The sequence below is a fragment of the Aedes albopictus genome, chromosome 2 (assembly GCF_035046485.1).
Source record: "Aedes albopictus strain Foshan chromosome 2, AalbF5, whole genome shotgun sequence".
NCBI classification, from domain to species: Eukaryota; Metazoa; Arthropoda; class Insecta; order Diptera; family Culicidae; genus Aedes; species Aedes albopictus.
The window spans coordinates 178,165,185-178,189,553 of record NC_085137.1 but is presented as its reverse complement, the minus strand read 5'-3'; the positions used below and the strand labels follow the sequence as shown (position 1 = coordinate 178,189,553).

General features: G+C 37.9%; 1 protein-coding gene across 1 annotated transcript in view; it reads right to left on the bottom strand.

Moving 5' to 3' along the window:
* The window catches only part of LOC109397556 (protein amalgam), a 295,277-nt gene that overhangs the window by 82,637 nt on the left and 188,271 nt on the right, over nt 1-24,369 (bottom strand). The window contains exons 8-9 of the mRNA XM_062850781.1: nt 7,362-7,532; nt 6,304-6,525 (exon numbers count right to left, since the gene is read on the bottom strand). Coding sequence (XP_062706765.1) covers nt 6,304-6,525; nt 7,362-7,532 — 393 coding nt within the window. The remainder of the gene's footprint in view (nt 1-6,303; nt 6,526-7,361; nt 7,533-24,369) is intronic.

The following is a 24,369-nucleotide window of genomic DNA, read 5'->3' as shown; positions in this document are numbered from 1 at the left end:
CAGGAAGAAAAAGAAGAATTCTTTCAGACAGAATCACTCGATAATTAGGGTAACCAATATAATTTGGACCCCCATATATTTTGGACCCCCTGTGTCCTATTATCACAACTTACACAGGTTTAATGATGAGATGGCGGAAATTTTTATAATCATTCGCTAAATAAGATCGTTCGGCACGGGCAGCAATAATTTCCTCACTGGAAATATCCTTATTTGCCTTGAAATTATTTTTGCCAATCTCGTCATCCGTGCGAGTTTCGCATCATGTTTACAAAAAGAGATTGCGGTGCTGAGGAAACTTGCAGATGTAAACAAAAACGTTTATCATTCTAGCGCATTAAATTCGCAAAGTTCGTCTAATCAGCCTTTGTCAATCAAGTAATTAGGATGTGATACAGCATATTCAAGCGGCAAATTCTTCCAAAATAGTTTCAAACGAGTTTAAACACCGGGTGTCCAAAATATATACTGAAGAGGGTCCAACATATATTAGGGTGTCCAAAACAATGAAAACTGATGCTTCGAAAATCATTTATTTTCATCAAATTTTCAGTCAGAAATGACCTTGTAGCTATTTTTAACGAACAGTGGAGGCTTTTAAGAACATACTAACATCATCATTATGTGTAAATACCCTCTGAATCTGTTTGATTTTGAATTAAATTCAAACCAATGTCCTCTAGGGGTCCAAAATTCAACCGTTACCCTACTTGCAATTCTATAAGGTACAAAACATAGAAGTTCTCCGTTAATTCCTTCAGTATTTTGTACGCAGGAGTTATTCTTGAAATTCTTTGAGGATTTCCCCAATAATTCTTTCTGGAGTTATTTTTCAAGAATTTCTTCAAAAGTTTTTTCGGGATTTTCTTCCTTTAGAAGTTCATCCTTCAGGGATACGTTCAGAACATCAACTAGAATTTCTTCGTTCACTATGAAAGTTTCTTCGGAGGTTATTCCACAGAGAACAGACGTCCAGGCTAGAACAAATTTCATTCGGAAAGTTGTGTAAGGATTTGAATCTTTACTTGAGTAAGGTTGCAAACCAATACACGATGACAACACTAACGCCACCAAACACCATATTGCCACAGTCAGTGGTGAATTGAAACATTTCAAGTGGTGAAATAAGTTAGTATGGGAAATTAACCGATTGCAGCGCCACGCTATTGCCACTTGAGTTGCCGATTTCAAATGGCCGTTAAATTCCTTACACAGTTTTGGAACTGGACTTGGATGTCTGTTCTCTGTGGTTATTCCAATATGTTCGGTTACGAACTGCTCTCCGAAAAGCACGCAAATAATTCACCACCTCGGAATCATTCATCCAACGCATGCTCAGCAAAACCAGCACCACAAACGGCGCCTACAGTGGCTGTGTAAGCCGTACCGAAGCATCGCACAAAGCAACACGCAAAAGGCGCTCACACTGGCTGTGTGGACATCACCGATTCATTCACGTGCTTTGTTCTTTCCACGCTATCGCCTTGACGCAGCATCAACAGCCTGCTGCTGGTATTCATCACGCTGTAGTAGGCAGCGTAAGCAAAGAGCTAGCGCAATGCTTGCCTACTTTGCTTTGTGTTCTTTGATGCAGAGTAGTACCCAAGTAACAATCCTAATTCTATTTGGTTTTATTTGTTTTTATGATAGTTTTATCGGAACATTGCATATTCTAGTTGGTCTTATGGCAGTTTCAGCTGAGCACAACTATTCTTCGTCAATATGTGGTTTTAAAAACACCTCCAAGAATACTTGAGGTTCAGTTCATAAAACCATAAGCACAACAAGAACTGTTGAACTTATTTTCAGTTTTATATGAATCTTGTAGCTATCTTCAATCATTCGTTCTTGATCAAGAGCAACTGTTCTCGCATAAGAACAGTTTGGTACATGAAAAATACAAGAAAAACTTAAGCATTAGATTGTGATTCTCATCGTTCCATTATTGCTGCCAATCAAGAACACCTAGCCGGAAACTCAACCGCGACGCGGTGCAGTGCCAAGTTCCTCTGGTTTCAGCATCCGAAATGAGGTGGGTATGGTCATCCAGGACGTCGATTCCCGTGCAATCGGGGTTCCAATCATCGATCTTCAAAATCAACAACTACTTACCTGATGGAAGTGCTGACCGGAGGAATGAGGCACTGCACCGCATCAAGGCCGGTTATCGGAAAAGGTCTGCCTGGTTGGCAACGGTACCGGTCTGATAATTAAATTCATCGGACGAGAGTCACAAAATCCACCGCGGTGCGATAATTTATTTTTTGTTTACAATTTGACATACCGATTTATGACGTTCTCGGCGAAGTTTGCATAAGCCTACATCAAGAACGTTATAAACCTGAATTGTCTTGAGTAATACTTCTTACCCTTGCATAAGATGAAATAAATTTATGACGTTCTTGATGGAGGCCAACCAGGCTGCATTGAGAACGTTATAAATAATAGTATTCTTGAGTTATGCTTTTAGCTCTGGCATGAGTTGAAAGAAATTTAAGACGATCTTATGGTGATGTTGATTAAAACCATCGATGATGAACCGACCACCGGCCTGGATTTCAATGGATGCCATGTTGAGAAAACTCATAAACAATGTTCTCATGACCAGGAATAATAAGTTTAAATATTTTATTAGTGCGTTATAATGGAAGCGCGTTGCAATTTTTGGAAGTATCTTGCAACATATATACGATGAATTTTGCTTGGCATTTGGCATCCTTGTTACACCACGGAAATATTTCCAATTTGTGTAATAAATTAACCCCGATTACAATATTGTGTCACTTCCATTGTGTTTTTAATTTCAATTTAATTCATCAAACTTTTATGTCGACATAAAAGCTGCAATAGAAACAACACTGACAAATTTATTATCGTTTTATCGTGCACTTGAATAATTCTACAAGGAGAGAGCAATTCGCCTTGAGGACAACTTGGGAAGTACAACAAGTTTTAAGAGAAATTTAAAAACAACTCTCCAAGAGCATCTTAGGATGGGCCTCTTTGGTCTTATGGCGGGTTTATGGTTGAGTTGATGTCGTTTTGCAGAGCAGTTTGGTTTATGCATGGTTTTAAAGAACAGGCGTTGAAGAATACTTCAAAAGCATTATAAAATTAATTTTGTTACTTGGGTAGGTAGCTAGATACTGCCGTTCTACGCCCTATTGTCCCATGTTATATGGGAATCCCATATAACATGGGACAATTATGCGTATAACGGCAGGATAGGCTTGCGCACGGCAATCAATATTATCCGTACTCGCTTTTATAAAAGCAGGCCAGAATCATGCATGTAGATAGAGTCATAGCAATAGTCGTCTCCCCAGCAGGCACGCTGCCTGTTTGGGGAAGAGCAATAAAAGTAAAATAGTTGAAACCGTTTTGTTTCTATTATCGCCGTCGTCGTCGTCGTCCACTGGAGCACTTTCAGTACACTGATCTCCCGAGTGATCGAACACAATATTTCATCCACAAATTATCCCTACAATTTTGTTTTCTAGAGACGAACTAGCCAAAGGCTGAAAGCATCTAAAATAAAGATAAATCAATCAATTTGTTTTCTGGTTTTTAAGATTTTTTTTTCCGAAAATTCTTTCATAAGTGCCTCTACGACTTCTGTTAGGAGCTTCTTTGATGATTCCTGTAGAAATCCCTCCGATAATTGCCATAATAATATGGTTTAAGAGTTCTTCGTAAATTCTTTCTGATTCTTCTATGGTAACACCTTCTTAAGTAACTCTGGGATTTTCTTCAGAAGTTCCTCTGGAAATATTTCAAAAATTTTCTCCTGGAATTTCTCCACAAGTTGAAGTCTGGAAATTCTCGAAGAATTATTTCTGGATTTTTTCAAATTTTTGAAGAAGAACCTCCGGAATTTTACCTCAAGCGTATCATACAAAAAACTACGGATTTTCAAGATTTTCCACCGAAAAATTTTCTCATAAATATTATCGAGAAACTTACCAAAAAGTTTTAATGGAGTTCCTCAAAAATTCTTTAAGAAGTTCCACGAAATTTACTTTGAATGTTTTTAAGAGTTTAAGGGGTCTCCAGTTAGCCTAGTGGTTAAGGCTATGGATCACCAATCCGGAGACGGCGGGTTCGATTCCCGTTCTGGTCAGGAAAATTTTCTCGACTCCCTGGGCATAGCGTATCATTGTACTTGCCACACAATGTACAAATTCATGCAATGGCAGGCAAAGAAAGCCCTTCAATTAATAACTGTGGAAGCGCTCAAAAGAACACTAAGTTAAAGAGAGACAGGCCAAGTTTCAATGCGAACGTCGAGCCATAAAGAAGAATAAGTTTTTCTGGGAATTCCTCCAGCAGTCTTTTAAAGAATTCATTCAGCAGTCTGACGACGAGTTCTTTTAGAAGCTTCTTAGAGATTGTTTTGGTATTTGTGATGCTTTGAGAATATTAAAAATTGCAGTCCCTGAAGCATGCACCATAATATTTGTGGTGCTCTAGTTTTTGAAAATTTGCAAATTCTTGTAAACTGTTTTAGAAATTATTTAATGAATTCCTCAAGAATAGGTGAAGTGTAGTTCCCAGGGAATTTGTATTTGATGTACATGCTGAAAATCTTCGTGGCTGAAGCTCTGAAAGTCTCTTAAATAAAGACAAATCAATCAATTCATGGCTCAACTTCTAGAAGAATCCCAGGTGAAACTTCTACAGTAGCTTTTGGTTTCCGGTGGAACTCTCACAGAAACATCTATACAAATCTCTTATGAACCTTCTAGCAAAACTTCAGGCGTAACAGCAGAAAAAAAAATCTGGTGATTCTACTAAAGGAATTTCTGCTGGAACTACTGGAGATATTCCTGGTGGATCTCCTAGAAGAAATTCCGGTGGAATTCTTAGAGGAGTTCTCGGTAGAACTCTCAGTAAAATTCCAGCGAAAGTTCTACGAAAATTTCCGGTAAAACTTCTAGAGTAATCTCGAGAGGAACATTGAAAAAATCCCATGTGAAACTCCTTGAAGTGCTTTGGTCTTTCTGTTATAACTGATGCAGTTATTTTAGATGCACACTAAGATTCAGATGTTCCAGCTAAATAGTTTTTTCACTGAGTTCAGTATTTTTTCCATCTTTTTACTGAGTTTTCAACAGCAGATTTATCTCGGTACACTCGGTAATCGTATTTACCGTTCACCAGTAACGATTCTTACTGTGCATCAGTAATTTTTGACAGTTTATTAGCTGAGCTCAGTAACTAATTTACAGAATATCCGCAAAATAAACAACCGATCGTACCGAGTTAAATCTGCTGTTGAGAACTCAGTAAAAAGATGGGGAAAATACCGAGCTGATCTTAGTGTGTGAAGTCCCTAAATTTTTATTATTATCTTTATTAACGAGATTTTCAGCCCAGGGCTGGTTTATCTCGGGAGTCTCTAAATGAATTTACTGCGTAATTCCTAGATTTGATAGTGCATGATTTCTGATTTAATCTTTTGAAAGAGTTTCCGGCAAAACGACTGTAGAATTATCCGGTGGAACTCTGTGAGGATTTTTTGGTAGATATCCAACGTTATTTTTCAAACTTCTTGAAAAATCCTAGTGGCACTTCTGGAGTATTTCACAAAGCAAGATCAATTGGAACCCCCAATTCTAAAGATCGATTTTCTGTTTTTTTTTTGTTTTCGAATGAACTATTTTTTTTTCTTGAATTTCTAGAATACCCGAAATAGGTTGTTTTCTCCAGAATCCTTGGATTATTCCCAAAGCGATGAACTCTCTTCAAGAACCTACGACATGTTCAAGAACCTGGTTCATTTCAGAGGAGACATTCTTCAACTTAAAAATAATGATATTTGAAACAAATACCGGTGGAAACAATCAAAATTTGATCTTTTTTTAGCATTCTAAATGTTTAGTACTGTTATTATTTTGGACGAAAAAATTTACCACCGCTGAAAACGACCTAATGCCACAGTTTATTGAGTAGTCATTTATGAGGGTAAGCAGACAAAATGAAATTGAATTGGTGAAATCATTTGACCCATATCATAATATTTTAGATCGTTCTCTACTACTGAACTGCAGCCCAGCAATACGAGCTCCTATCACAAGCAAAACAGATAAGCACTTCAATTGGAATCCCCATTAATCAACAACCTTGTTGGCCCCATTTCGATTGCATCGACACGCAAAGCATCCACAGACAGGTTGGAGCAAAGCCGTCTCATCGTACCAATAATACCGAATAGGAGACCATTTACTGGAGCTTGGGCTAGGTCAGTGCCCAGTCAGTAGGTAGATACCCATTCCTTACCACCACCCCCCACCAAAAACTCACCTTCCGAGGCGAACCCTCCGAGCATGTCGTTCTCCTGGATGTGATTGATTATGTAGCTGTCCCGGTTAAAGCCATTGCCGCCACCCAGGCCGGAGCCCTTGCCGGTGCCCTCGTGGCCGCCTTTGCCGTGGCTTTGATGATGCTGCTTCCGGCGAGGTTGCTTCGGTGTCGGTGGCACGTACGGCGTTGGGGTTGTGGTCGGTTTCGGCGGCAGCCGGAGCTCTGCAGGAAAAACGAAAAATACAGAACATTCAGAGCAGGAAACGAGAACCGTCCTGTCCCGCCCAGTCAATGGAGAGCAAAATTATTAAAACAAATTTACATGCAATTAATTTGGCGATTGCACACTCTTTGAGCTCGATGGGCGCACCGTGAAATACGTCGATGAATGGGGAGCAGAGATGCCAGATATATAGGTTTCATGTCATGATTGAGTTTAAAACCTGTAAGTTTAAAGATGATTAACCAACAACTTCGAGGTAACTTTCGGGTAACATGAAAGTTACGCCTGTTTCAGTTAATGAAAAAAATAAATAAATAAAACAAACTGGCATCACAGGTCGCCCGAGGGGCTCGAAAAGGAACACACAATGAATGGGGCTGATCAAAAATGAATCAATCAATTCAGAAAGCGAGCGGCAAAAAGTCATGCCAGGATACCCCAAAATCATGTTAGTCACATTGCATTGCAAGCGCCGGAAGGATGAAAGGATCACGGTCCGGCACATTTAGGGCAATCCACTCGACCGTAGTAATTTTCCATCAATTTAACTGTCAGTCACATTATTCCGGGTGATTCAGGGAACTTGATGTGGAGGAAGGCAGGGGGAAGTTCCGTTTTTATTTCATTATTATATATTTTGTATGAATAATAAGCGGTAAAAGGTTTCATGACAGTTTAAAATGTGGAAATCGCAGTAACACAAACTATGTGTAACATTTTCCATCAAATAACCAATCAATCTACGTTAGAAGCATGTCACCTAAACAGGGGCTTCAATCTATTTTACGGGCATCATATCGATATTTAGACGGACGAATATTCAACCACAACTCACCTTGTAACCGAATCCGGGCATCGGCCTTTCCCAGGGCGTTGATGCTGGAGCACACGTACGGAGCAAAGTCCGTCTTCTGCAGGTGCCTTATTGTCAGGTTTAGCTGCCAAGTGAAAGCGTTGATCTTCTCCTCCACGATAACGTATTTTTCTCCCTGATACAGCTTTACCCCTGTAGAATGGAAAGCATAAAGAACGACAATCAAGCATCTGTTTAAAAAAAATCTCGGACGAATTTGCCTGGTCATGCGGTCGGAATGTGGTTTAAATCGTGTGTAACAAATTAATCGCAGAAGCAGCGTTGTGGGTTTGAAACTGAAATCCACGGAATGGATGGTATGGTTTGGTGGAAAGCTATGGGACTGTTGTTAACGACCAGCAGGCAGAACGGTGGAATGTCGAACGAAAGCTGGAAAATTGAAACCTCCTTTCAACAACAGACGACTGGACCCGATGGCTGTTTGTTTCGATTAACGCTGTTGCTCTGGTAGAGTTCCAGCAGAAAGTGTAAAACAATGGAAAGTAATATAAAGGGATTATCCAGAATTATGAATCGATCGTAGCAATTGTACATCACATATACAGGGGATACTCAAAATAACTGGGATAGGTAAAATTTTCAATTTTCAAAAAATGTTCAAATCGCTGTAACTTTTCGAAAAGGGCATCAAATATTCTCAAATAGTCATAAATGATCAAAATTTCATTGCATTCGGTTCATTGAATCCGGAGATGTAACAGCTCAAAGTTGACTATCGGATAATTATACTTTTTCCAGAACCTTTATAACTTCGTGTAGAATGGCTCGATCTTTTCCAAATTTTGACCACTGGTACACTAGTTGATGAACTTACAGTAAAAATTTAAGAATATTTGATGCCCTTTTCGAAAAGTTACAGCGAGTTGAACATTTTTTGAAAAGTGAAAATTTTACCTATCCCAGTTATTTTGAGTATCCCCTGTATCTTCTCCTCCTTTTTTTATTACCTTGTTTAATTTGGGAATTGCTTAGTGCTTAAATAAATGCATAATTTAAATAGTAAATAGAAACAATTTTTGGTACCAACAATATATTAACGTGTTGAATATGTTTCTTGCCTTTCTCGTACACCAAGGTGTACCGAAAGGCTATATGTTCACTCCAAAAATGAAATTTTGATAGAGCCCCCAATGGACCAAGTTTCATATACCAATCGACTCAGCTCAACGAGTTGAGATTATGTCTGTGTGTGTGTATGTATGTGTGTGTGTATATGTACAAAAAAAGTCACCTCACTTTTAGATAGTAAATATCAATCGATTTTAACGATCGACGGCTCATTCGACGCGGAATCTGGTCCCATTGTTTCCTATTGAAAATGGTTCAGATCGGTCCAGTCGTTCCGGAGTTATGGTCATATAGGTGTTCAGGACCAATACCCCTGGAAGGGGTCAGACATGAAAATGCAACAAACCCATACATGCGACACATCAAATTGCGGCATATTCGATAACTTGATGAACGGTTACCATTAAAATAGTCTCAAACCATATCTGAACCGGTAGTGTTCCAGAACCGGTTCTGAGTGTCCCGCCGGAAGTGGCCAAATATAAAAGTGAACCAAACCCATGCGTGCGACATAAAAAACACGACTTTTTTGATAACCTAATGATTGGCTAACAAGAAAATAGTCTCAAACCATATCTGAACCAGTAGTGTTCCAGAACCGGGTCCAGGTGCCCCGGCGGAAGTGGGTAAATATAAAAGTGAACCAAACCAAGGGCCGGATCTAAGGGGGGGGGCGGGGGGCCCGGCCCCGGGCCCCCACATTTTAGGGGCCCCCACAAAAACCTTTTTCGGTTGCTAACATTAACTTAATTATTCATATTGCTCAAGTACTGTTCGAAAATATGGAAAAACATTTTTGGTCATCTCTCCGAGGGGCCTCCACATCCGCTCGGGCCCCGGGCCCCCACAATCCTTAATCCGGGCCTGACCAAACCCATGCATGCGGCATATCAAACCGTGGCTTTTTTGATAACTTGATGAAAGGTTATCAAGAAAATAGTCTCAAACCATATCTAAACCGGTAGTGTACCGGAACCGGTTCCGGGTGTCCCACCGAGAGTGGTCAAATAAAATAGTGAACCAAACCCATGCATGCGACACCTCAAATCACGGTTTTTCAGATAACATGATAAATAGTTGGCAAGAAAATAGACTCAGACCATATCAGTGTGTTGGAACCGATTCCGGGTATCCACCGGAAAAGGTCAAATGTAAACCAATACATGTAAGGGAGCGTCCATAAATCACGTCACGCAAAAATTGTCCATTTTCAACCCCCCCCTCCCCCCTATGTCACACTTTTTGTATGCGACCTTTGAAATTTTTGTATGTGTTGTCACACTTTACTGAACCCCCCCTCCCCCCCCCAAAAGCGTGACGTAATTTATGGACGTTCTCTAACAGATCAAATGATTTATTTTGTGATCTGGTGAAAAGCTAGCAATAAAATAGCCTCAGATCATATTCGAGACAACAGGTCGTGTCCGGGAACCGATTTTGAGTGTTCCGTCGTATGTGGTCAAATATAGAAGTGAACCGAACCTATGCATGTGACACATCAAATCGCGGCATTTTCAATAATCTACTAAACAGTTAGCCAGCAGAAAGTCTCAGACCATATTTGGGAGAACCGGTAGTGTTCCAGAACTGGAAACTATTTCCACAATCACCCCCTACTCACCAGCAACAAAAACCCCCACCCCCAACCCCCAAAAGGGGGTAAAATATAGAATGGAACCAAACCATAGCGGCTGTTTGATAATCTGATGAAAGGTCGGCAAGTCCACATCTGTGACTGTTAATAGTGTTTGCGAGTGTTCCACTGAAAGTGGTTAAATATGGAAGTGAACCAAAATCATGCATGCGACACATAAAATCGCGGCTTTTTTCAATAACTTGCCAAACGATTATCAAGAAAACAGCCTCAGTGATTCGAAACTGGTTCCGGGTGCATGCGGCATGTCAAAAGCCTGCGGTACATCAAATTGCGGAATAATAAAAGTGAACAAAAACAATTCTAGCGATTGTTCAAATCGTGGCTTTTTGATAGCCTGATAAACTTTGGATAAGATTAAAAGTGAAGAAATGGTCGAAGTCTTCATATATGCAAGAAAACAAAATTGTGACCAAGGCGAGCTCATCAAATCACACCATTTCAGATTCCTGCGGTGTTAATATATAGTAGGATGGAACAACGTTTAATGGGAAAATTATAATTTGATCCCATCAACACCGAATATTTTTTTTTCAATTTCTCTTGCGTCTATACTTACTGCGCAAAATTTGGGTGCGGCTGGATGAGCCCTCGCTCTTCTCATTGCGATTGAAATTTGAATGGAAAATTTAGTTTTTTGCATTTTTCTCACAAGGAGGTAAATTTTTACATGAATCGTGTTACCAAGGATAATACAATATAGCTGCTATAAAACTAAAGAAAACTTTGTCGAAGATCGTAAAGTGGTCTGTGGTTGTGAATGATGTTAAGCTGGTCAAGCAGTCAACTGAGAGGTCTGATATTGTTCAGCTCTGTTTTGTCGTTGAACATAACATCGGAATATATGCCATCAATAAGTTTCACAAATCGATGGGGGCTTTGTTAAAAATTTTGCTTTTCTATATGTATATGTAAAGTGTTCCCAGGATTTCGAACATTTCGGCTAACGTCGAAGGAAAGATCATGAGTACATATTCGATGAGAAAGGCACTATCACCACTAGGTGGATTAATCTGGGTTTTTCCTAGATCCTACCGTTCTAAAGTTACAGCGAACACAAAAAAAAAAAACAATAAATTGAAAAAATAAAAATAAAAACTGTGAAGTAGGTATTATTTGAGATTTTGTTTTACTTTTTTTTTCAAAAATGTTCAATTAATTTTCACATAGGTGAATTTTCAGAAAGCCATTTCACTAAGTCCAGTTTTCTTGTTTCTTCATTTTTTTAGGTGTTTTGAATTTTCTGTCTGAATGGTTGTAAAATGTGTAAAGGTTTTGTAAATTGTATTAATAAAATCTGTTTTCGGTTAAAAAACTTTTTTAGACAAAAAATAATAAGAATATGTAATTAGCATTTGACCATCATTGTCTACCTGGAAAAATTTGAGGCTTGAAGTCTGTTTTCTGGGCGTTCTGGTGTTCGCCTTTAGAGATATAACATGACTATCACCTGGGTATTACTATGCCACAAAAGGTCAGCTTATTGGACGCTGTGGCTTAATTTCCTTAACAGGGGAGAATATATATAAAAAAAATAATCACCTGGGTAATTCAACTTCGAGATTTTCATCAATTCATGCTTCCTTGGCCATTTTAATTCCAAAATTCAGATTTCTCGGTACCAGTATGTAAGGACTGTATCGGAAATTAACTATAAACGTTCAAAATGCTCTATCTCGAAGCATGGTTGGTCTTTTAATTTCGGTTCTTCTATGAAATCTTCACAATATAGTTTAGTTCAAAACAGCTTGAAGAAATTTGGAAAACGTTTAGTATTATTAAAAATACGGTTCTATGAGTACACCACACAAAATAACAATCTGTACAAAAGGCAATTTTCTAAAATCTTTTTAACGTTTCAATAATTTGCAGTGAAACAAATTTGTACGGGGAAAAATCTGGAAAATGATGATTATTACTAGCAGTTATGTACACATAACATATCACTCAATACCGACTTTTAAAATTCTTATTTTGGATAGAAAACCCTCCATCATGTAGGAAATGATTTAACCCAAAAAACACCTACTTTTTGGTCGAACTTTGCCACTCTGTTTTAAATATCTTCAGAGGTTATAAAATTCCGTTCTCTGGTAAAACTACCTCTTCAATAAATTTAAATACATGCCCAATAGTAAGGAATCAAAGCTTGATTTTCTCAGAGATGGCGCCACCACATTAAAAGTAAAATCATTTTTCTTGTATGGACAAATCGCTGGCTTGCACTTGTTTCGCATCGCAGTGATTTGTGCCTTGGGGCAAAAAGTTGCAAATTAGAAACAAAATCATTATCCTTACGCGTTTCTTCTGGATTCATTGCAGTAACAGAGAATTGATTACATCACCATACAAATTTCAAGTTGTTTACTTCTTTTTTTCTGACTGGCATTTTGCACCCGTGTTGCGCATGATGTTTCGAGTGGATAGGTGCCAGGCGGCGCCGCTGTATATGTGAAAAACACATGGAACACGAGCGCCGACTATGATTCCGTAGCGCAAGCTTCTCTGCTTGTTTACACTGTTATCACGTTTACCGCATTTATCAGAAAAGCGCCACTATCGGCACTTTAGCAAAACCGCAGCTGCTTGCTTCCTATTGAAAAAAATGCGAATTTTTAACTTTATGTATTTTTTATTTGCGTAATTGTTCTTTAAAGTCGCATAAAAAAGAGTTCCTCAAAAAATGGCCATTTTTCATTTTTAGGAATTGCGCTAACCCAGCCAGCAATTTGGTTGCTATATCGAAATTGAAACTTAAATAGTCACACATATATAGCACCAAAGAAATCGTATTCAATGCACGAAACAGGCATATACATACTAAAGTGGAGGCCGTATCGAAACTTATATACGATTTCTGTGGAATCGTATACACATATTTTACGATTTCTCGAAAAAAAATCTACGATTTCGCCGATTTTATTCGTCTAAATATACGATTGTGCATGATCTTATTACGATTGAGAATACCAATATACGACTCAAGATTTTCAAACATAAAATAAACAACTGGTGTTCGGTGAGAATCGAACTTAGGTCCTTTGATTGAAAACTGAGCGTTATCTCTATTGGCTATATTGCCAAGTTGAAAATAGAGAGCAGTCTTGTAAACATTCGACATTTTTCACTACCTTCATTTCGTTGCCGCAGTCGAGTGTCAGCTTGCTTTGTTACATTCGTACGCTACCGTTACCTCTTACATACAACACGAGCGGTAAAATGAAGTTCAATAAACATAAGAAAGCGTCAAATCATTGTGGTCTGACATGATGACATTTGTCTAATTCTAGCTTTTCGTAAATATTTTCAGCTAAATCCTATTATGAATGTTAGTATTAGTTTATTCTTGCATGATGCATTGAATACGTCACACATTTGGCCAACACAGCTCTCATTATGGAAGAAGACAGGAATAACAAAAACCGGACCGTCTCCCGAAGACGCTATCGTGGTGAAGCGCATTCGTTTGACTTTTTGTTTCGTACAGTAGTTTGATTGCTTGTGTGGCGAATTTCGGAGACAAAGGAGGCCGAATATCAACGAAAAAGTTCAAATATCTATGATCTCTAACAAGACTGATAGAGAGTTCAAAGTGAATGGCATGAAACGAATAAAAATTAGCATGATACTGTGCGATACTTGTGGTGGGAGCGTTGTTGTTGTGCATTGAGTGGCACCAAAAGTGGTACCCTGCAAGAGGCCCGGAATTCACATGTTGTTGGAATCTATACATCACTCATTGTAAGTCATCTGCTAGTATGAAAAATTGAAAATCTATATATTTGGCTGAAATTATTGCTACCATGGTTGGAATGTGTCAACAACAAAATGCAAATTTGTGATGAATACCATTTTTTTCTCCATCATACAAATTTGTAAACAAACCCATTTACGATTTCCGAGATTAAGTTTCGACTATTAAAAGTGCAGTAACAATCATATGCGACTGTAAAAATGAATATACGATTTCAACGATTTCATTCACTTAGTATACGACGCAAGTGTGACGCAAACGATCAATATACAACATTGTTATAGTTGTATACGATTTCACCGATTTCCATCATACCTTTAGGTAGCAAGGTTGATTTAGCAGATTCATATACGATGTGAAGAAACGATTTCCACGAATCAAAGAAATCATATATACGATGCTAGCGAACTTGCAGCTTGACACTAAGAATGTATGTTTTTTTCACGATTCTATCCGATTCAGTGCGATCCTACCGATAGTATCTCGCACTTTTTATGATCGGAAACGACTATATGAAACAAAATCGCAATTGAAATTTAATTTGGCATCAAATGCAATTTTACGCAATCATTGTCAACAACTATACATATTATTATACAATTCTGATTCAATATATGAAAATATACGATTTTTTCCACACAATGATTTACGATATGTGGTTGGCTGGGAAACCACGGAGGAAATTTTTCTTGATAAAAATAATTTTCCTATATCATGAGCATTCTGGAAAAGAATATATTGACGCAAAAATAAGAGAAAAAATTGAATATTTTTCCACAGTTTTCGCTATTCTAAATTTTTAGGGGGTGTCCAAAATTTTAAAAACATATGTGCAATCTTTGAGATAAAAGTCCAAGTTGAAAGATTATTTTTTGAAAATCAGAACTGCCATTCTTTATTTTAAAGATTTATATAGTACCACTAAAAATAAAATTATGTTTATTTCGAATAGATTATTTTTTAGGCAGTGGTGAACGTTTATAGTTAATTTCCGATACAGTCCTTATGAACGACTTTTGTCGAATATGCTTTGATTTCGAGTTACAATCATTATTGTATGTCTTTTCGTTCAGTAGTTATGACTTTTACCTTTCTCGTACATCAAAGTGTACTGAAAGGCTGTATGTTCTAGAGATGGGAAAACTCTTTCAATTTTGAGAGCGAATCGCTCCCGATTCACTCCCAAAAAAAAAAGACGACTCTTTTGATCGATTCAGTAACTCATTTCCGGAATTTGATGAAAAATTTCGTTTTTCCATGCCAAATCCTTTCTTATGTGCCCACTTTTCGAGAAAATCCGCTATCTTGGTACGGACGTTGACATCGAATTAACAATCTTAGCATGGCGTGGTAAAATGCAAGATACACAGATTTTCGTTCTTACCATTAAAGAATCGAGTCACTTGTCCGGCAAGTTGTTGGACTCGTAATGAGCTTCTGTGAATCGTAACTCTTTTTAAAAAGATTCATGGTTCACTCACTCGGTTCAGTTGCCCATGTATAAGGGGCTGTCCATTAATTACGTAAGAGAAATTTTACGATTTTTGGACACCCCCACCCCCTTTGTAAGATTTTTTGTATGAGAACCAAAATATTTTTGTATGGCGCGTAAGATTTCTCAAACCCCCCCCCCCCTCCCTCTATATACCACATTGTTTGCTATTGAAAATGATCCGGATCGGTCAAGGCGTTTCGGAGTTATGGCCATCTTTATGATCCGGACCAGCACCGCACTATGGGGCGGCTCCATACAAAGTGGTGGCCAAAAATATTTGTTTGGTTTTTCCGCTTTTTTTAAGTATTCTAGTAAGATTAGCAAAACATTAGTCCAATTTGTGTATTTTCATCACATCTGGAAGGTGTAGGGGGGTGGGGGTAAGACGGACCACTGACTAGTTCTGCCACTTAAGAGCTAAAATTTGGTTTTCTTTTACGATTAACTCTATCTTCTTATCAGTTGATGATTATTGAACCACTCCATGAGAGAATACATATGTCAAAAGTGCAAAAAATAAACAATTATTTACCTGGCTACACGCTTTTGTGATGGGATCTAATTTTGAGGCGGCAAAAAATAAGCTTTTTTAACATTAAATGGCTTTCGCATTTATTTTGAGTTTCCCAGTTGTTTTTAACTGTTCCGTCCTATACACAACGAAGTTCAGGTAAATTTCATGGCTTATGGATAACGGTGGTGGAATAAATATTTTGCGTTGCGTGGGGGTAAGACGGTCCGCCTTGAGGGTGGGTAAGACGGACAGTGTTGGGGTTACTTTGGTAGTGCCATGAGAAACACATTAAAACCCACACATTGTTCCCAGATTGAAATCTATGGAGTACAAAAATGATTGTGGAAGCCGTGTAAAGCATTTTATATTGATTTTTTGTTTAAAAAATTATTATATTTGAATTTTTGTGGTTGGAACAGTTTGCACTTCGTAAAATTACCAGAACATTGCATACTGTTAGGCGTTTAACAGTGTATAGATGTTTCCAATTTACAAAATGGACTTTAATTTGCAAAAAAACACGTTTCGCTAAGAGATTTAAAGCCAAATTTAGATTCTACTATGATTAATCTACCGAATAAAAACGGCCATGAACATCATTTAACACAAATAATGGCTTATTAGCTAATTTTCCAAACGTGTCCGTCTTACCAACACTGTTGAAAAACATACATTTGGAGATGACTTTTTAATTATCTCAAAAGTCATGAAAAATCAAATTTTATTGCAAAATCGACTTGCAGACTGTAAAGTACCTTAGTTGAAGTAAATAGTATGGAAGTAAAATTTTATTTATCTCATTGTTTACACTGTCAAAATAGAGTGTTTCCTAAGCATGTCCGTCTTACCCCCACCCCCCCCCCCCCCCCCACCTAACTAGTATTTAAGGCCGCACGGGACGACGTCTAATTTTTCCTATCTTCCCTCTCTTATAACAATTTGCCTCGCGATTTTGAAGAAGCAAATATCAATTTCCACTACACTGACGTAGCTGAAACTTTAGTCGATTGTGCACCACAAGTGAGCAAATGAACGATCAAATTTCTAGTCAATAATATGAAGTAGAAGTTGAGATTTGCATCTTACTAACAACAGAACAATGGCGGACGATTCAACCGCCGTCCCGTCCGGCCTTAACCCAGTTAGGAACTACTTATTCCTGAACAATAAGTTGATTTTTGATTTGTTTTTAATTTTTGAGGCAGTTCAAATGCAAATCAAAACTATAATAAGATTGCCATGCATAAGATAAAATAGGAGAGGTGGAAGTGGAAGCACCCCCCCCTCTTTCTAGGCAAATCTGACAAACCCCGCCCCCCCCCCCCCCCCCACCATTTTTAATGTTATATAAGAGTGTTGTTTTATCAATCAGGTATTTTGGTAAATAATTGTTTATCTATCAAGAGCCCACCCCCCTCCAACTTATCTGCCAACACCCCCCCCCCCTACTATAATATTTGTTCAATCTCGCGAAAGGATAATTTTTAATTATGCTTCTATTATTTTACAACACATATCAACATCATTAACCAAGTTGATGATTAGTCTTCATTTTTTATACTGCAGGAATGACTGCTAAATCTATTTAAATAAAAATGAGTTTGAAGTCCCTTTGAAGCAACAAAACTCACGAACGGGTGAACCGATCGGAATGACTCTTGCATGGTTTGATTCGTATTCATGGTGGCAGTGTTTATATGTAAAAAAAGTTACGAAAATCAACTAGAAAAGTAAGAAAATTGGAAAATTACTGATTTTCATGAGCTGGGAAGGAAATCAACACGATCGAAATGAAAACAATCTAGAGTGCGGTGATGTTATGAGCTTTACAGTTGTTAAACCACCACAGCTTGGCAATTAAGACAACGTTTGCCGGGATAGCTAGTAGAACATAATTTTCATAGAAAAATTTCCATCATACATTTTATTAATTAACTGTCTCTTGAAACTTAAATTTCACAAGCAATACCTACTCATTTTTCTGTTCAGGTAACATTATTCCATATAAATTTTTGGGAATTGTCAATATTTTAGATTCGCTTTCCCGATTTTTAAGAACATGGCTAATAAAATTCACCATATTTAACGATGATTTTTTTCGCATTTTGTTCCAAGTGGTATGTCTGTTTGTCTGTGGAAACTTGATGCTCCTATGTTCCATATAACCACAAACAATTATTTTCATATTTGTTTTCGTTAAATTAACTACTGTACGATATTCACGTTGCTAGCGTTTAAGTTGAAAACAAACTTATGAATTTAAAATATTGTTCTCGTCTTTTAAATACAAGTAGGTAGTTTTTAGTAAAATTAATATATAAGATGAGGTGTTTCTTTCCCTGATGGTAAATATGTATTGATAATATAAACAAGATTTTCGTGAACAAAAGAAGCATTTCAGTCCAGATGGGTTGATGTTTTTTTCCCATTTTTAACATAAAAATAATTAAGTATGTAAGATTTTTAAGAGTTAATTAGACAATTAACAGTTCCATCTTTGAAGCACTGTTAAAATTGTACGATTTCTTTTGTATGTGCTCGCATAATCAATAATCGTAATTAACAAAAAAATAACTTCAAAAATCCAATTTTCGGGCTTGTGTCAAAATGACGCTCATCCGCAGCTATCCGCAGCTGGATTCGCGTTCCGCAGATAGTATAGACCCCAAACTAAACTGTGGAGGCGGTCCTTTGAGACTGCTCGACCCTGCTTGTTAGATATAGACCAACTTAGGCAAAAAATGTTGTTTTTGTCAATAATTACCCATTTTTTTACTAATTGCAATTAACCGTGTAACCCCAACAATACACCCATTATAAAGTTCAATCAATAACATTTCCAACGGTGGATTAAATTCTAAAATTAAACCGTTTTTTCACTGAGAAAATTGAATTTGTTTAAAATGCATTTTTTCTACAATTTTCACTATTTTTCTAAGTCTGATACAGTGACCCCACACCGATGAATCACCTTAATTTTGTACACTATTTATGAATTACCATGCTGATCAAATGGAGTGATCCATAAACTGTGGTCATTTTTGCCGATTCATAAATTGTGGGGTCACTGTATCTGTGGCGCAATGAGTTCCCATCACAGAGGGCTGAAATTTTGAAAATCTAGGTTTGAACTATCTGGCTCTCAAATGGTGTATAAGACATGTCATTCAAAGCAGGTAAATTTTTCGATTTTTGGCCACCACTTTCCCCATAGTGCACCGGTAGAACTACGGCCATGGCCGTATATGAAGCGGAACCAAACCCCATTATGCGACACATCAAACTGCGGCGATTTTTGTAGCCTTTAGCATGGTTGACGATTTTTGTGTGAAAACCAACACTGAGGACTAGAAATTCCACGATGTTGGCCCAAAATTAAAGACGGTGGTCTAATATTTTAGTTGGCGACTCAAAATTCAAGTTGGTGGCTGTTGAATAGAGTTTTAGGCTCTGAAACCATGAAATATGGGTATACTTGAAATGGGGCACGCTTTGTCCAAAGGGAAGTATTATGAAAAGTGAATGTACCCTAAATATTATTCACTTGGATCGTAGATTTGGACCTCTAGTTTCAGAAACTTGTTTCAGTTTTATATTTAAGATTTTTTACTAGTTTCCCATAAAATTTCAGGTGAATTTCATCCCATATAAAAATGTATGGGAAAATCCCAAGATTGATTATTTTAAATCGCACATAGGGTAATTGTTCCCATCGTTGTGGTAGTACCTAATGTTGCGGTAACGGCATTTGAGCACTTTTTCGACTGAAATGTTACCAAAAGGTATTTTTAATAGATTTATGGTGCTTAAATTATGAGATTGCACCATTTGTTTGCTTAAGATTTGCCCAAAAACCTATTAAAAGAAAATACCCAGTCACCCAACCATCGTATAGGATGTTGTATAAGATGTTAAAGTGGAGACGATATGCGTACATTTTACATGCGCCTAAATGGAGGCATGCACGTATATTGCCTCCACTTTATCATCTTATGCAACATCTTATACGATGACTGGTTGTCTGGGTATTTTCCTTAAACATAACTTTAACCAATTAAGGAACATCTTTTCTTACAGATACAGTAGTTTTCAAAATGATCGTAAAAAAATATTTTATTTATGTGTTTTTTATATTTCACTGTTTTATATTGTTCGACCGTTTTGTGGAACTTCAATTTTATAAGATTTGGTTTACTGAGCAAAATTTCCCACATTTTGCAAGAAATGCATCAAAGTTGACATTAGAATGTTAATTTCTTGACCTAGTAAGAATTTCCTGGCTATCGCTCTCAATTTAAAATGACAGTAAATCGTTAGTTTATTTAATTTCTGAAACAGTCCATATAAGGAAGAGTTCGTTTCATGACTGTCAATTTCCGACTGTTGTGTGGGAAAACAGTTAATAATTCCAAGACTATTCCAGGTTTAAATATGAAATATGAAATAACTTTGTCGAAGACCGCAAAGTGATCCAACATCTGTGAAAAAAGTTATGCATATGAAACCAAATTTGGTTAAGAAAGAATTTCGCCCCAAATCGTATTCGAAGTTGGCAGCACCTTTCCAGACCTCAATTTAACATTCTGGATATGTAGAAGAAAAAAATCCAAATTGTGCCGTATACTGAAAAAAAAAACATTTAAAAAATTCTAATTTTCATTTTAATCTGAAAGGGACAAAATTTGCCAAGAGTAAATTCAATACATGCCCATCTTATGGTGTGTGGACGGTTGGTAGGAAACATAAAAAAATATCTTGAGACAAAATATAATTGAAATCAAGTATGATGTTTTCTTTTTGAATCAACTTTTATTTTAATTTTGTTTTTACAGTATTGAGCTGAATTTCGTATTTTTACAATATTTTTTTCTCAAAAATTGAGTTATTTTGTGATAATTATCCAAAACTACTTTTGTAGGAGTAGTTTTTATTTAATCGGTTAAAAAAGTTAAGCCTTTTTCAAAAAACAGTTTCGGCCCCATGAGTCGATCGCATATCAGCTGAAATTCTCAAAGCTGACCTCGTAGTATCCGCCCAACTACTGCATCTATTATTCCGCAGCACATGGGAAACCGCGACATTTCCGGCCGACTGGATGCAGGGCGTCTTAGTAAAGGTTCCCAAAAAGGGTGACCTGACTGTATGCGATAATTGACGGGGCAACATGTTACTGTGTATCGTTTTCAAAATCCTCTGCAAATTGATCCTTAGCCAGATACATGAGAAGATTGACGCAACTCTCCGATGACAGCAAGCGGAATTCCGTGCCGAAAGATCCTGTGTGGACCATATTGTCACGCTCCGGATCATTCTGGAGCAAATCCATGAATTCCAAGAGTCTCTCTATCTGGTGTTCATTGGTTACGAAAAAGCTTTCGACCGTCTCAATCACGAAAACATGTGGGAAGTCCTTAGGCGCAAGGGTCTCCCTGAGAAAATCATCGGCCTCATTGAAGCACAGTACAGGGCATTTTCATGTAGAGTACTGCACAACGGCATTCTGTCCGACCCCTCCGGGTCGTTGCTGGAATGAGGCAAGGATGTATACTATCACCGCTACTGTTCCTCAGCGTAATCGACGAGATCCTGATAGGTGAGATTGACCGTGAACCAAATCTTGGATTGCCGTGGCAGCCCATTACCATGGAGCACCCAAATGACTTAGAACTGGCTGATGACGTTGCTCTTCCAGCTCAACGGTGCTCTGATATGCAGAGCAGGCTCGATGATCTTGCCAATCGCTCCTCAGCGGCAGGTCTTACCATCAACGGCAACAAGACCAAATCGTTGGATATAAACACGGTCAACCCTTCCAGCTTTACGATTGCTGGGCAATCAGTGGTAAATGCTGAAAGCTTTCAATATCTTGGTAGCCAAATGGCGGCCGATGGCAGCACCAAGATCGACATAGGTGCAAGAAGGCGAGGGCTGCTTTTGCTAGTTTGAGAAATGTATGGAAAAACAACCAAATCAGTCGACGCACCAAAATCCGCATGTTCAACTCGAACGTAAAATCTGTGCTGCTATACGCCAGTGAAACCTGGTGTGTGTAAGTGGAGAACACGCAACGGCTGCAGGTCATCATCAATAGATGACTGTGGTGCAGAATTCATGCATGGTGACCTAACAATTGGATCTCCAACGTGGAGCTCCATCGTCGATGTCATCAAAAGCCGATAGCGACAGAAATTCGGGAGCGAAAGTGAAGGTGGGTCGGCCACACTTTACGCAGGAGCAGAAACGAAATCTGCTAGCAAGCGTTAGACTGGAACCCACACGGTAAAAATTCTGCACGCTGGATGTAAGGGAAAAATCCCTTAACTATTCAACGTCCCAATCAACATGATTAGAAATTCTTTTCCATTTAAATCGCAATGCTGCCAGTTTTGATTTGAGAACCAAAACAAACCCACCAAAGAAATCAACTGAAAATCACTTCGATTTGCACTAATGTACAAAACAATACAATTCAAAGTGAAAAGATGTTGATTTGGTAATGACTGTTTTGGGCATGAAAGTAATTATAAATGACAGGTGGTAGAAAGTGTTTCGCTTCGATTCGCACCTCATTATCGGATGTGAAGTAGTGTAGTGGTAAATCAGAAGACCGTGAATCTCAAGGTCCTGGTATCAAAAATTGGTGTTGCAGAGGGAATATTTTTTTATTTTTTATTTTGAAATCAAAACATTGTCAACAATGAATCACGCTATGTCTGAACCAACTGATTATAAAAATTGAATGTACATCGGGTTTCTTTCCACCAAACATCAGTATTCAAGCTATATTTTTATTTGCAGAAGGTTTTAAAATATTTCATCGGGGAAATTTTGATTTTTTCATCTTTTTAGCTGTTTTTCATACAAATTTACATGAAATTCTCATTTTCGGCCAATTTGTCTCACATACAAAATGTATGGAAAAATTTTCACCGATAGAATATTTTAAAACCTTCTGCAAATGATATATAGCTCGAATGCTGATGTTTGGTGGAAAGAAACCCGATGTACATTCAATTTTTATAATCTGCTGGTTCAGACATAGCGTGTGAATTGAAGTGCACTTCCAGTAAAACTGAAGAGGCATTGAATGTTCTTTTTCAAATGATAATTAGATGATAACAAACTGTTTGGACAGTAGTGCGAATTCAAGTGCCAATCTGTTCATATCAGAGTGCAGATTTTTTACCGTGCAGCAGGACATCGCAGCAGATGCAGACCCAGAGGCTCATGCCTCAACATCGAAATCAAGCAAGTCGACAGAAATTTGACCTGGCCACAGGTCAAGGCGATGGCTGGCAATCGCCCAGTATGGAAATCTTGCAATTCGGCCCTCTGCACCACCGTGGGTGCCCTGGACTGAAAAAAAGTCTCGATTAATTCTGACAAAGTTGTATTGAGATTTGGGGCGAAATTTGGCATATCCTATCAGAATATAATACAGAATATAATCAGAAAATAATACATAAGCAGTTGGAATGCATAGCTGCCTTAAGTAAGCATAAGCAGTGCTGCTCAAAAACTTTCTGCCGTAATTAGCATTTCAACTGCCACAGATGTTTTCGCTTGAGAGCATTCAGATGCTTTTTAACTCCTCTTCAAATGACAAGAGTAAAAAGTATGGGAGATATGTCATGTGTTTAACAACGCATGCTGTCTCTCTCTCTTACAGGATCTATGTCTCTGTTGACAAATTTGTTCATCCAAGTTTCTTATTCGCTTTTCCCTTACTCATCCAAAAGCTCCACGCAAATATTGCTGCTGCTGTTTTGGATTGGGAACATGGCCATCGAAAAACTACCTACCATTTCTCGTTTCGTCGAGTTGGCGTGGAAACCGTCAAAGATATTCGACAATGATTTTTCATTTGAGTCTAACTGACTTGATCGATTTCTTTTCGTCGATTCTCTTTTTAGTTAATACTTTCATCAAAACAAACTAAACCATTGTTCTTCTTGTTTCTATAACAGGATGTACATGTCGTCCATTACGCATAAGAAAAAAATCATAGGACCTCAATACACGTTCTGTAATAAGACAAAGACAGGGCCGATAGAGAGAAATTACAGTTAGGCCCTAATGAAGAATTAGTGTCGATTTGCAGAAAATACACATTTTTTTATTCCATTTCGTAATATGCACTGTTGAAATTTTGTTTTCTTTTTATTTTCAACTTCACAAAATGCGTGTAACACTTAGGGTCTGTCCATAAACTACGTAGACTCGGAGGGAGGGACGGGGGGTCTGGCCAAAGTCTACGGTCCACACAGATTTCGAAAATTTTATATGGACGAAAGTCTACGAGGGGGAAGGGGGGGGGACTGAAATTGCTAAAATTTAGTCTTCGTAGTTTATGGACAGTGCCTTAGTAGTATGCCTGCTATTTTCCATATGAGCGTCCAACCTTAACAATTCCATTTTACCCAACAGGAGCCACCGCAAAACATGGCATTCATCGGAAATCATCGCACTGGGTGGGAAATTCAA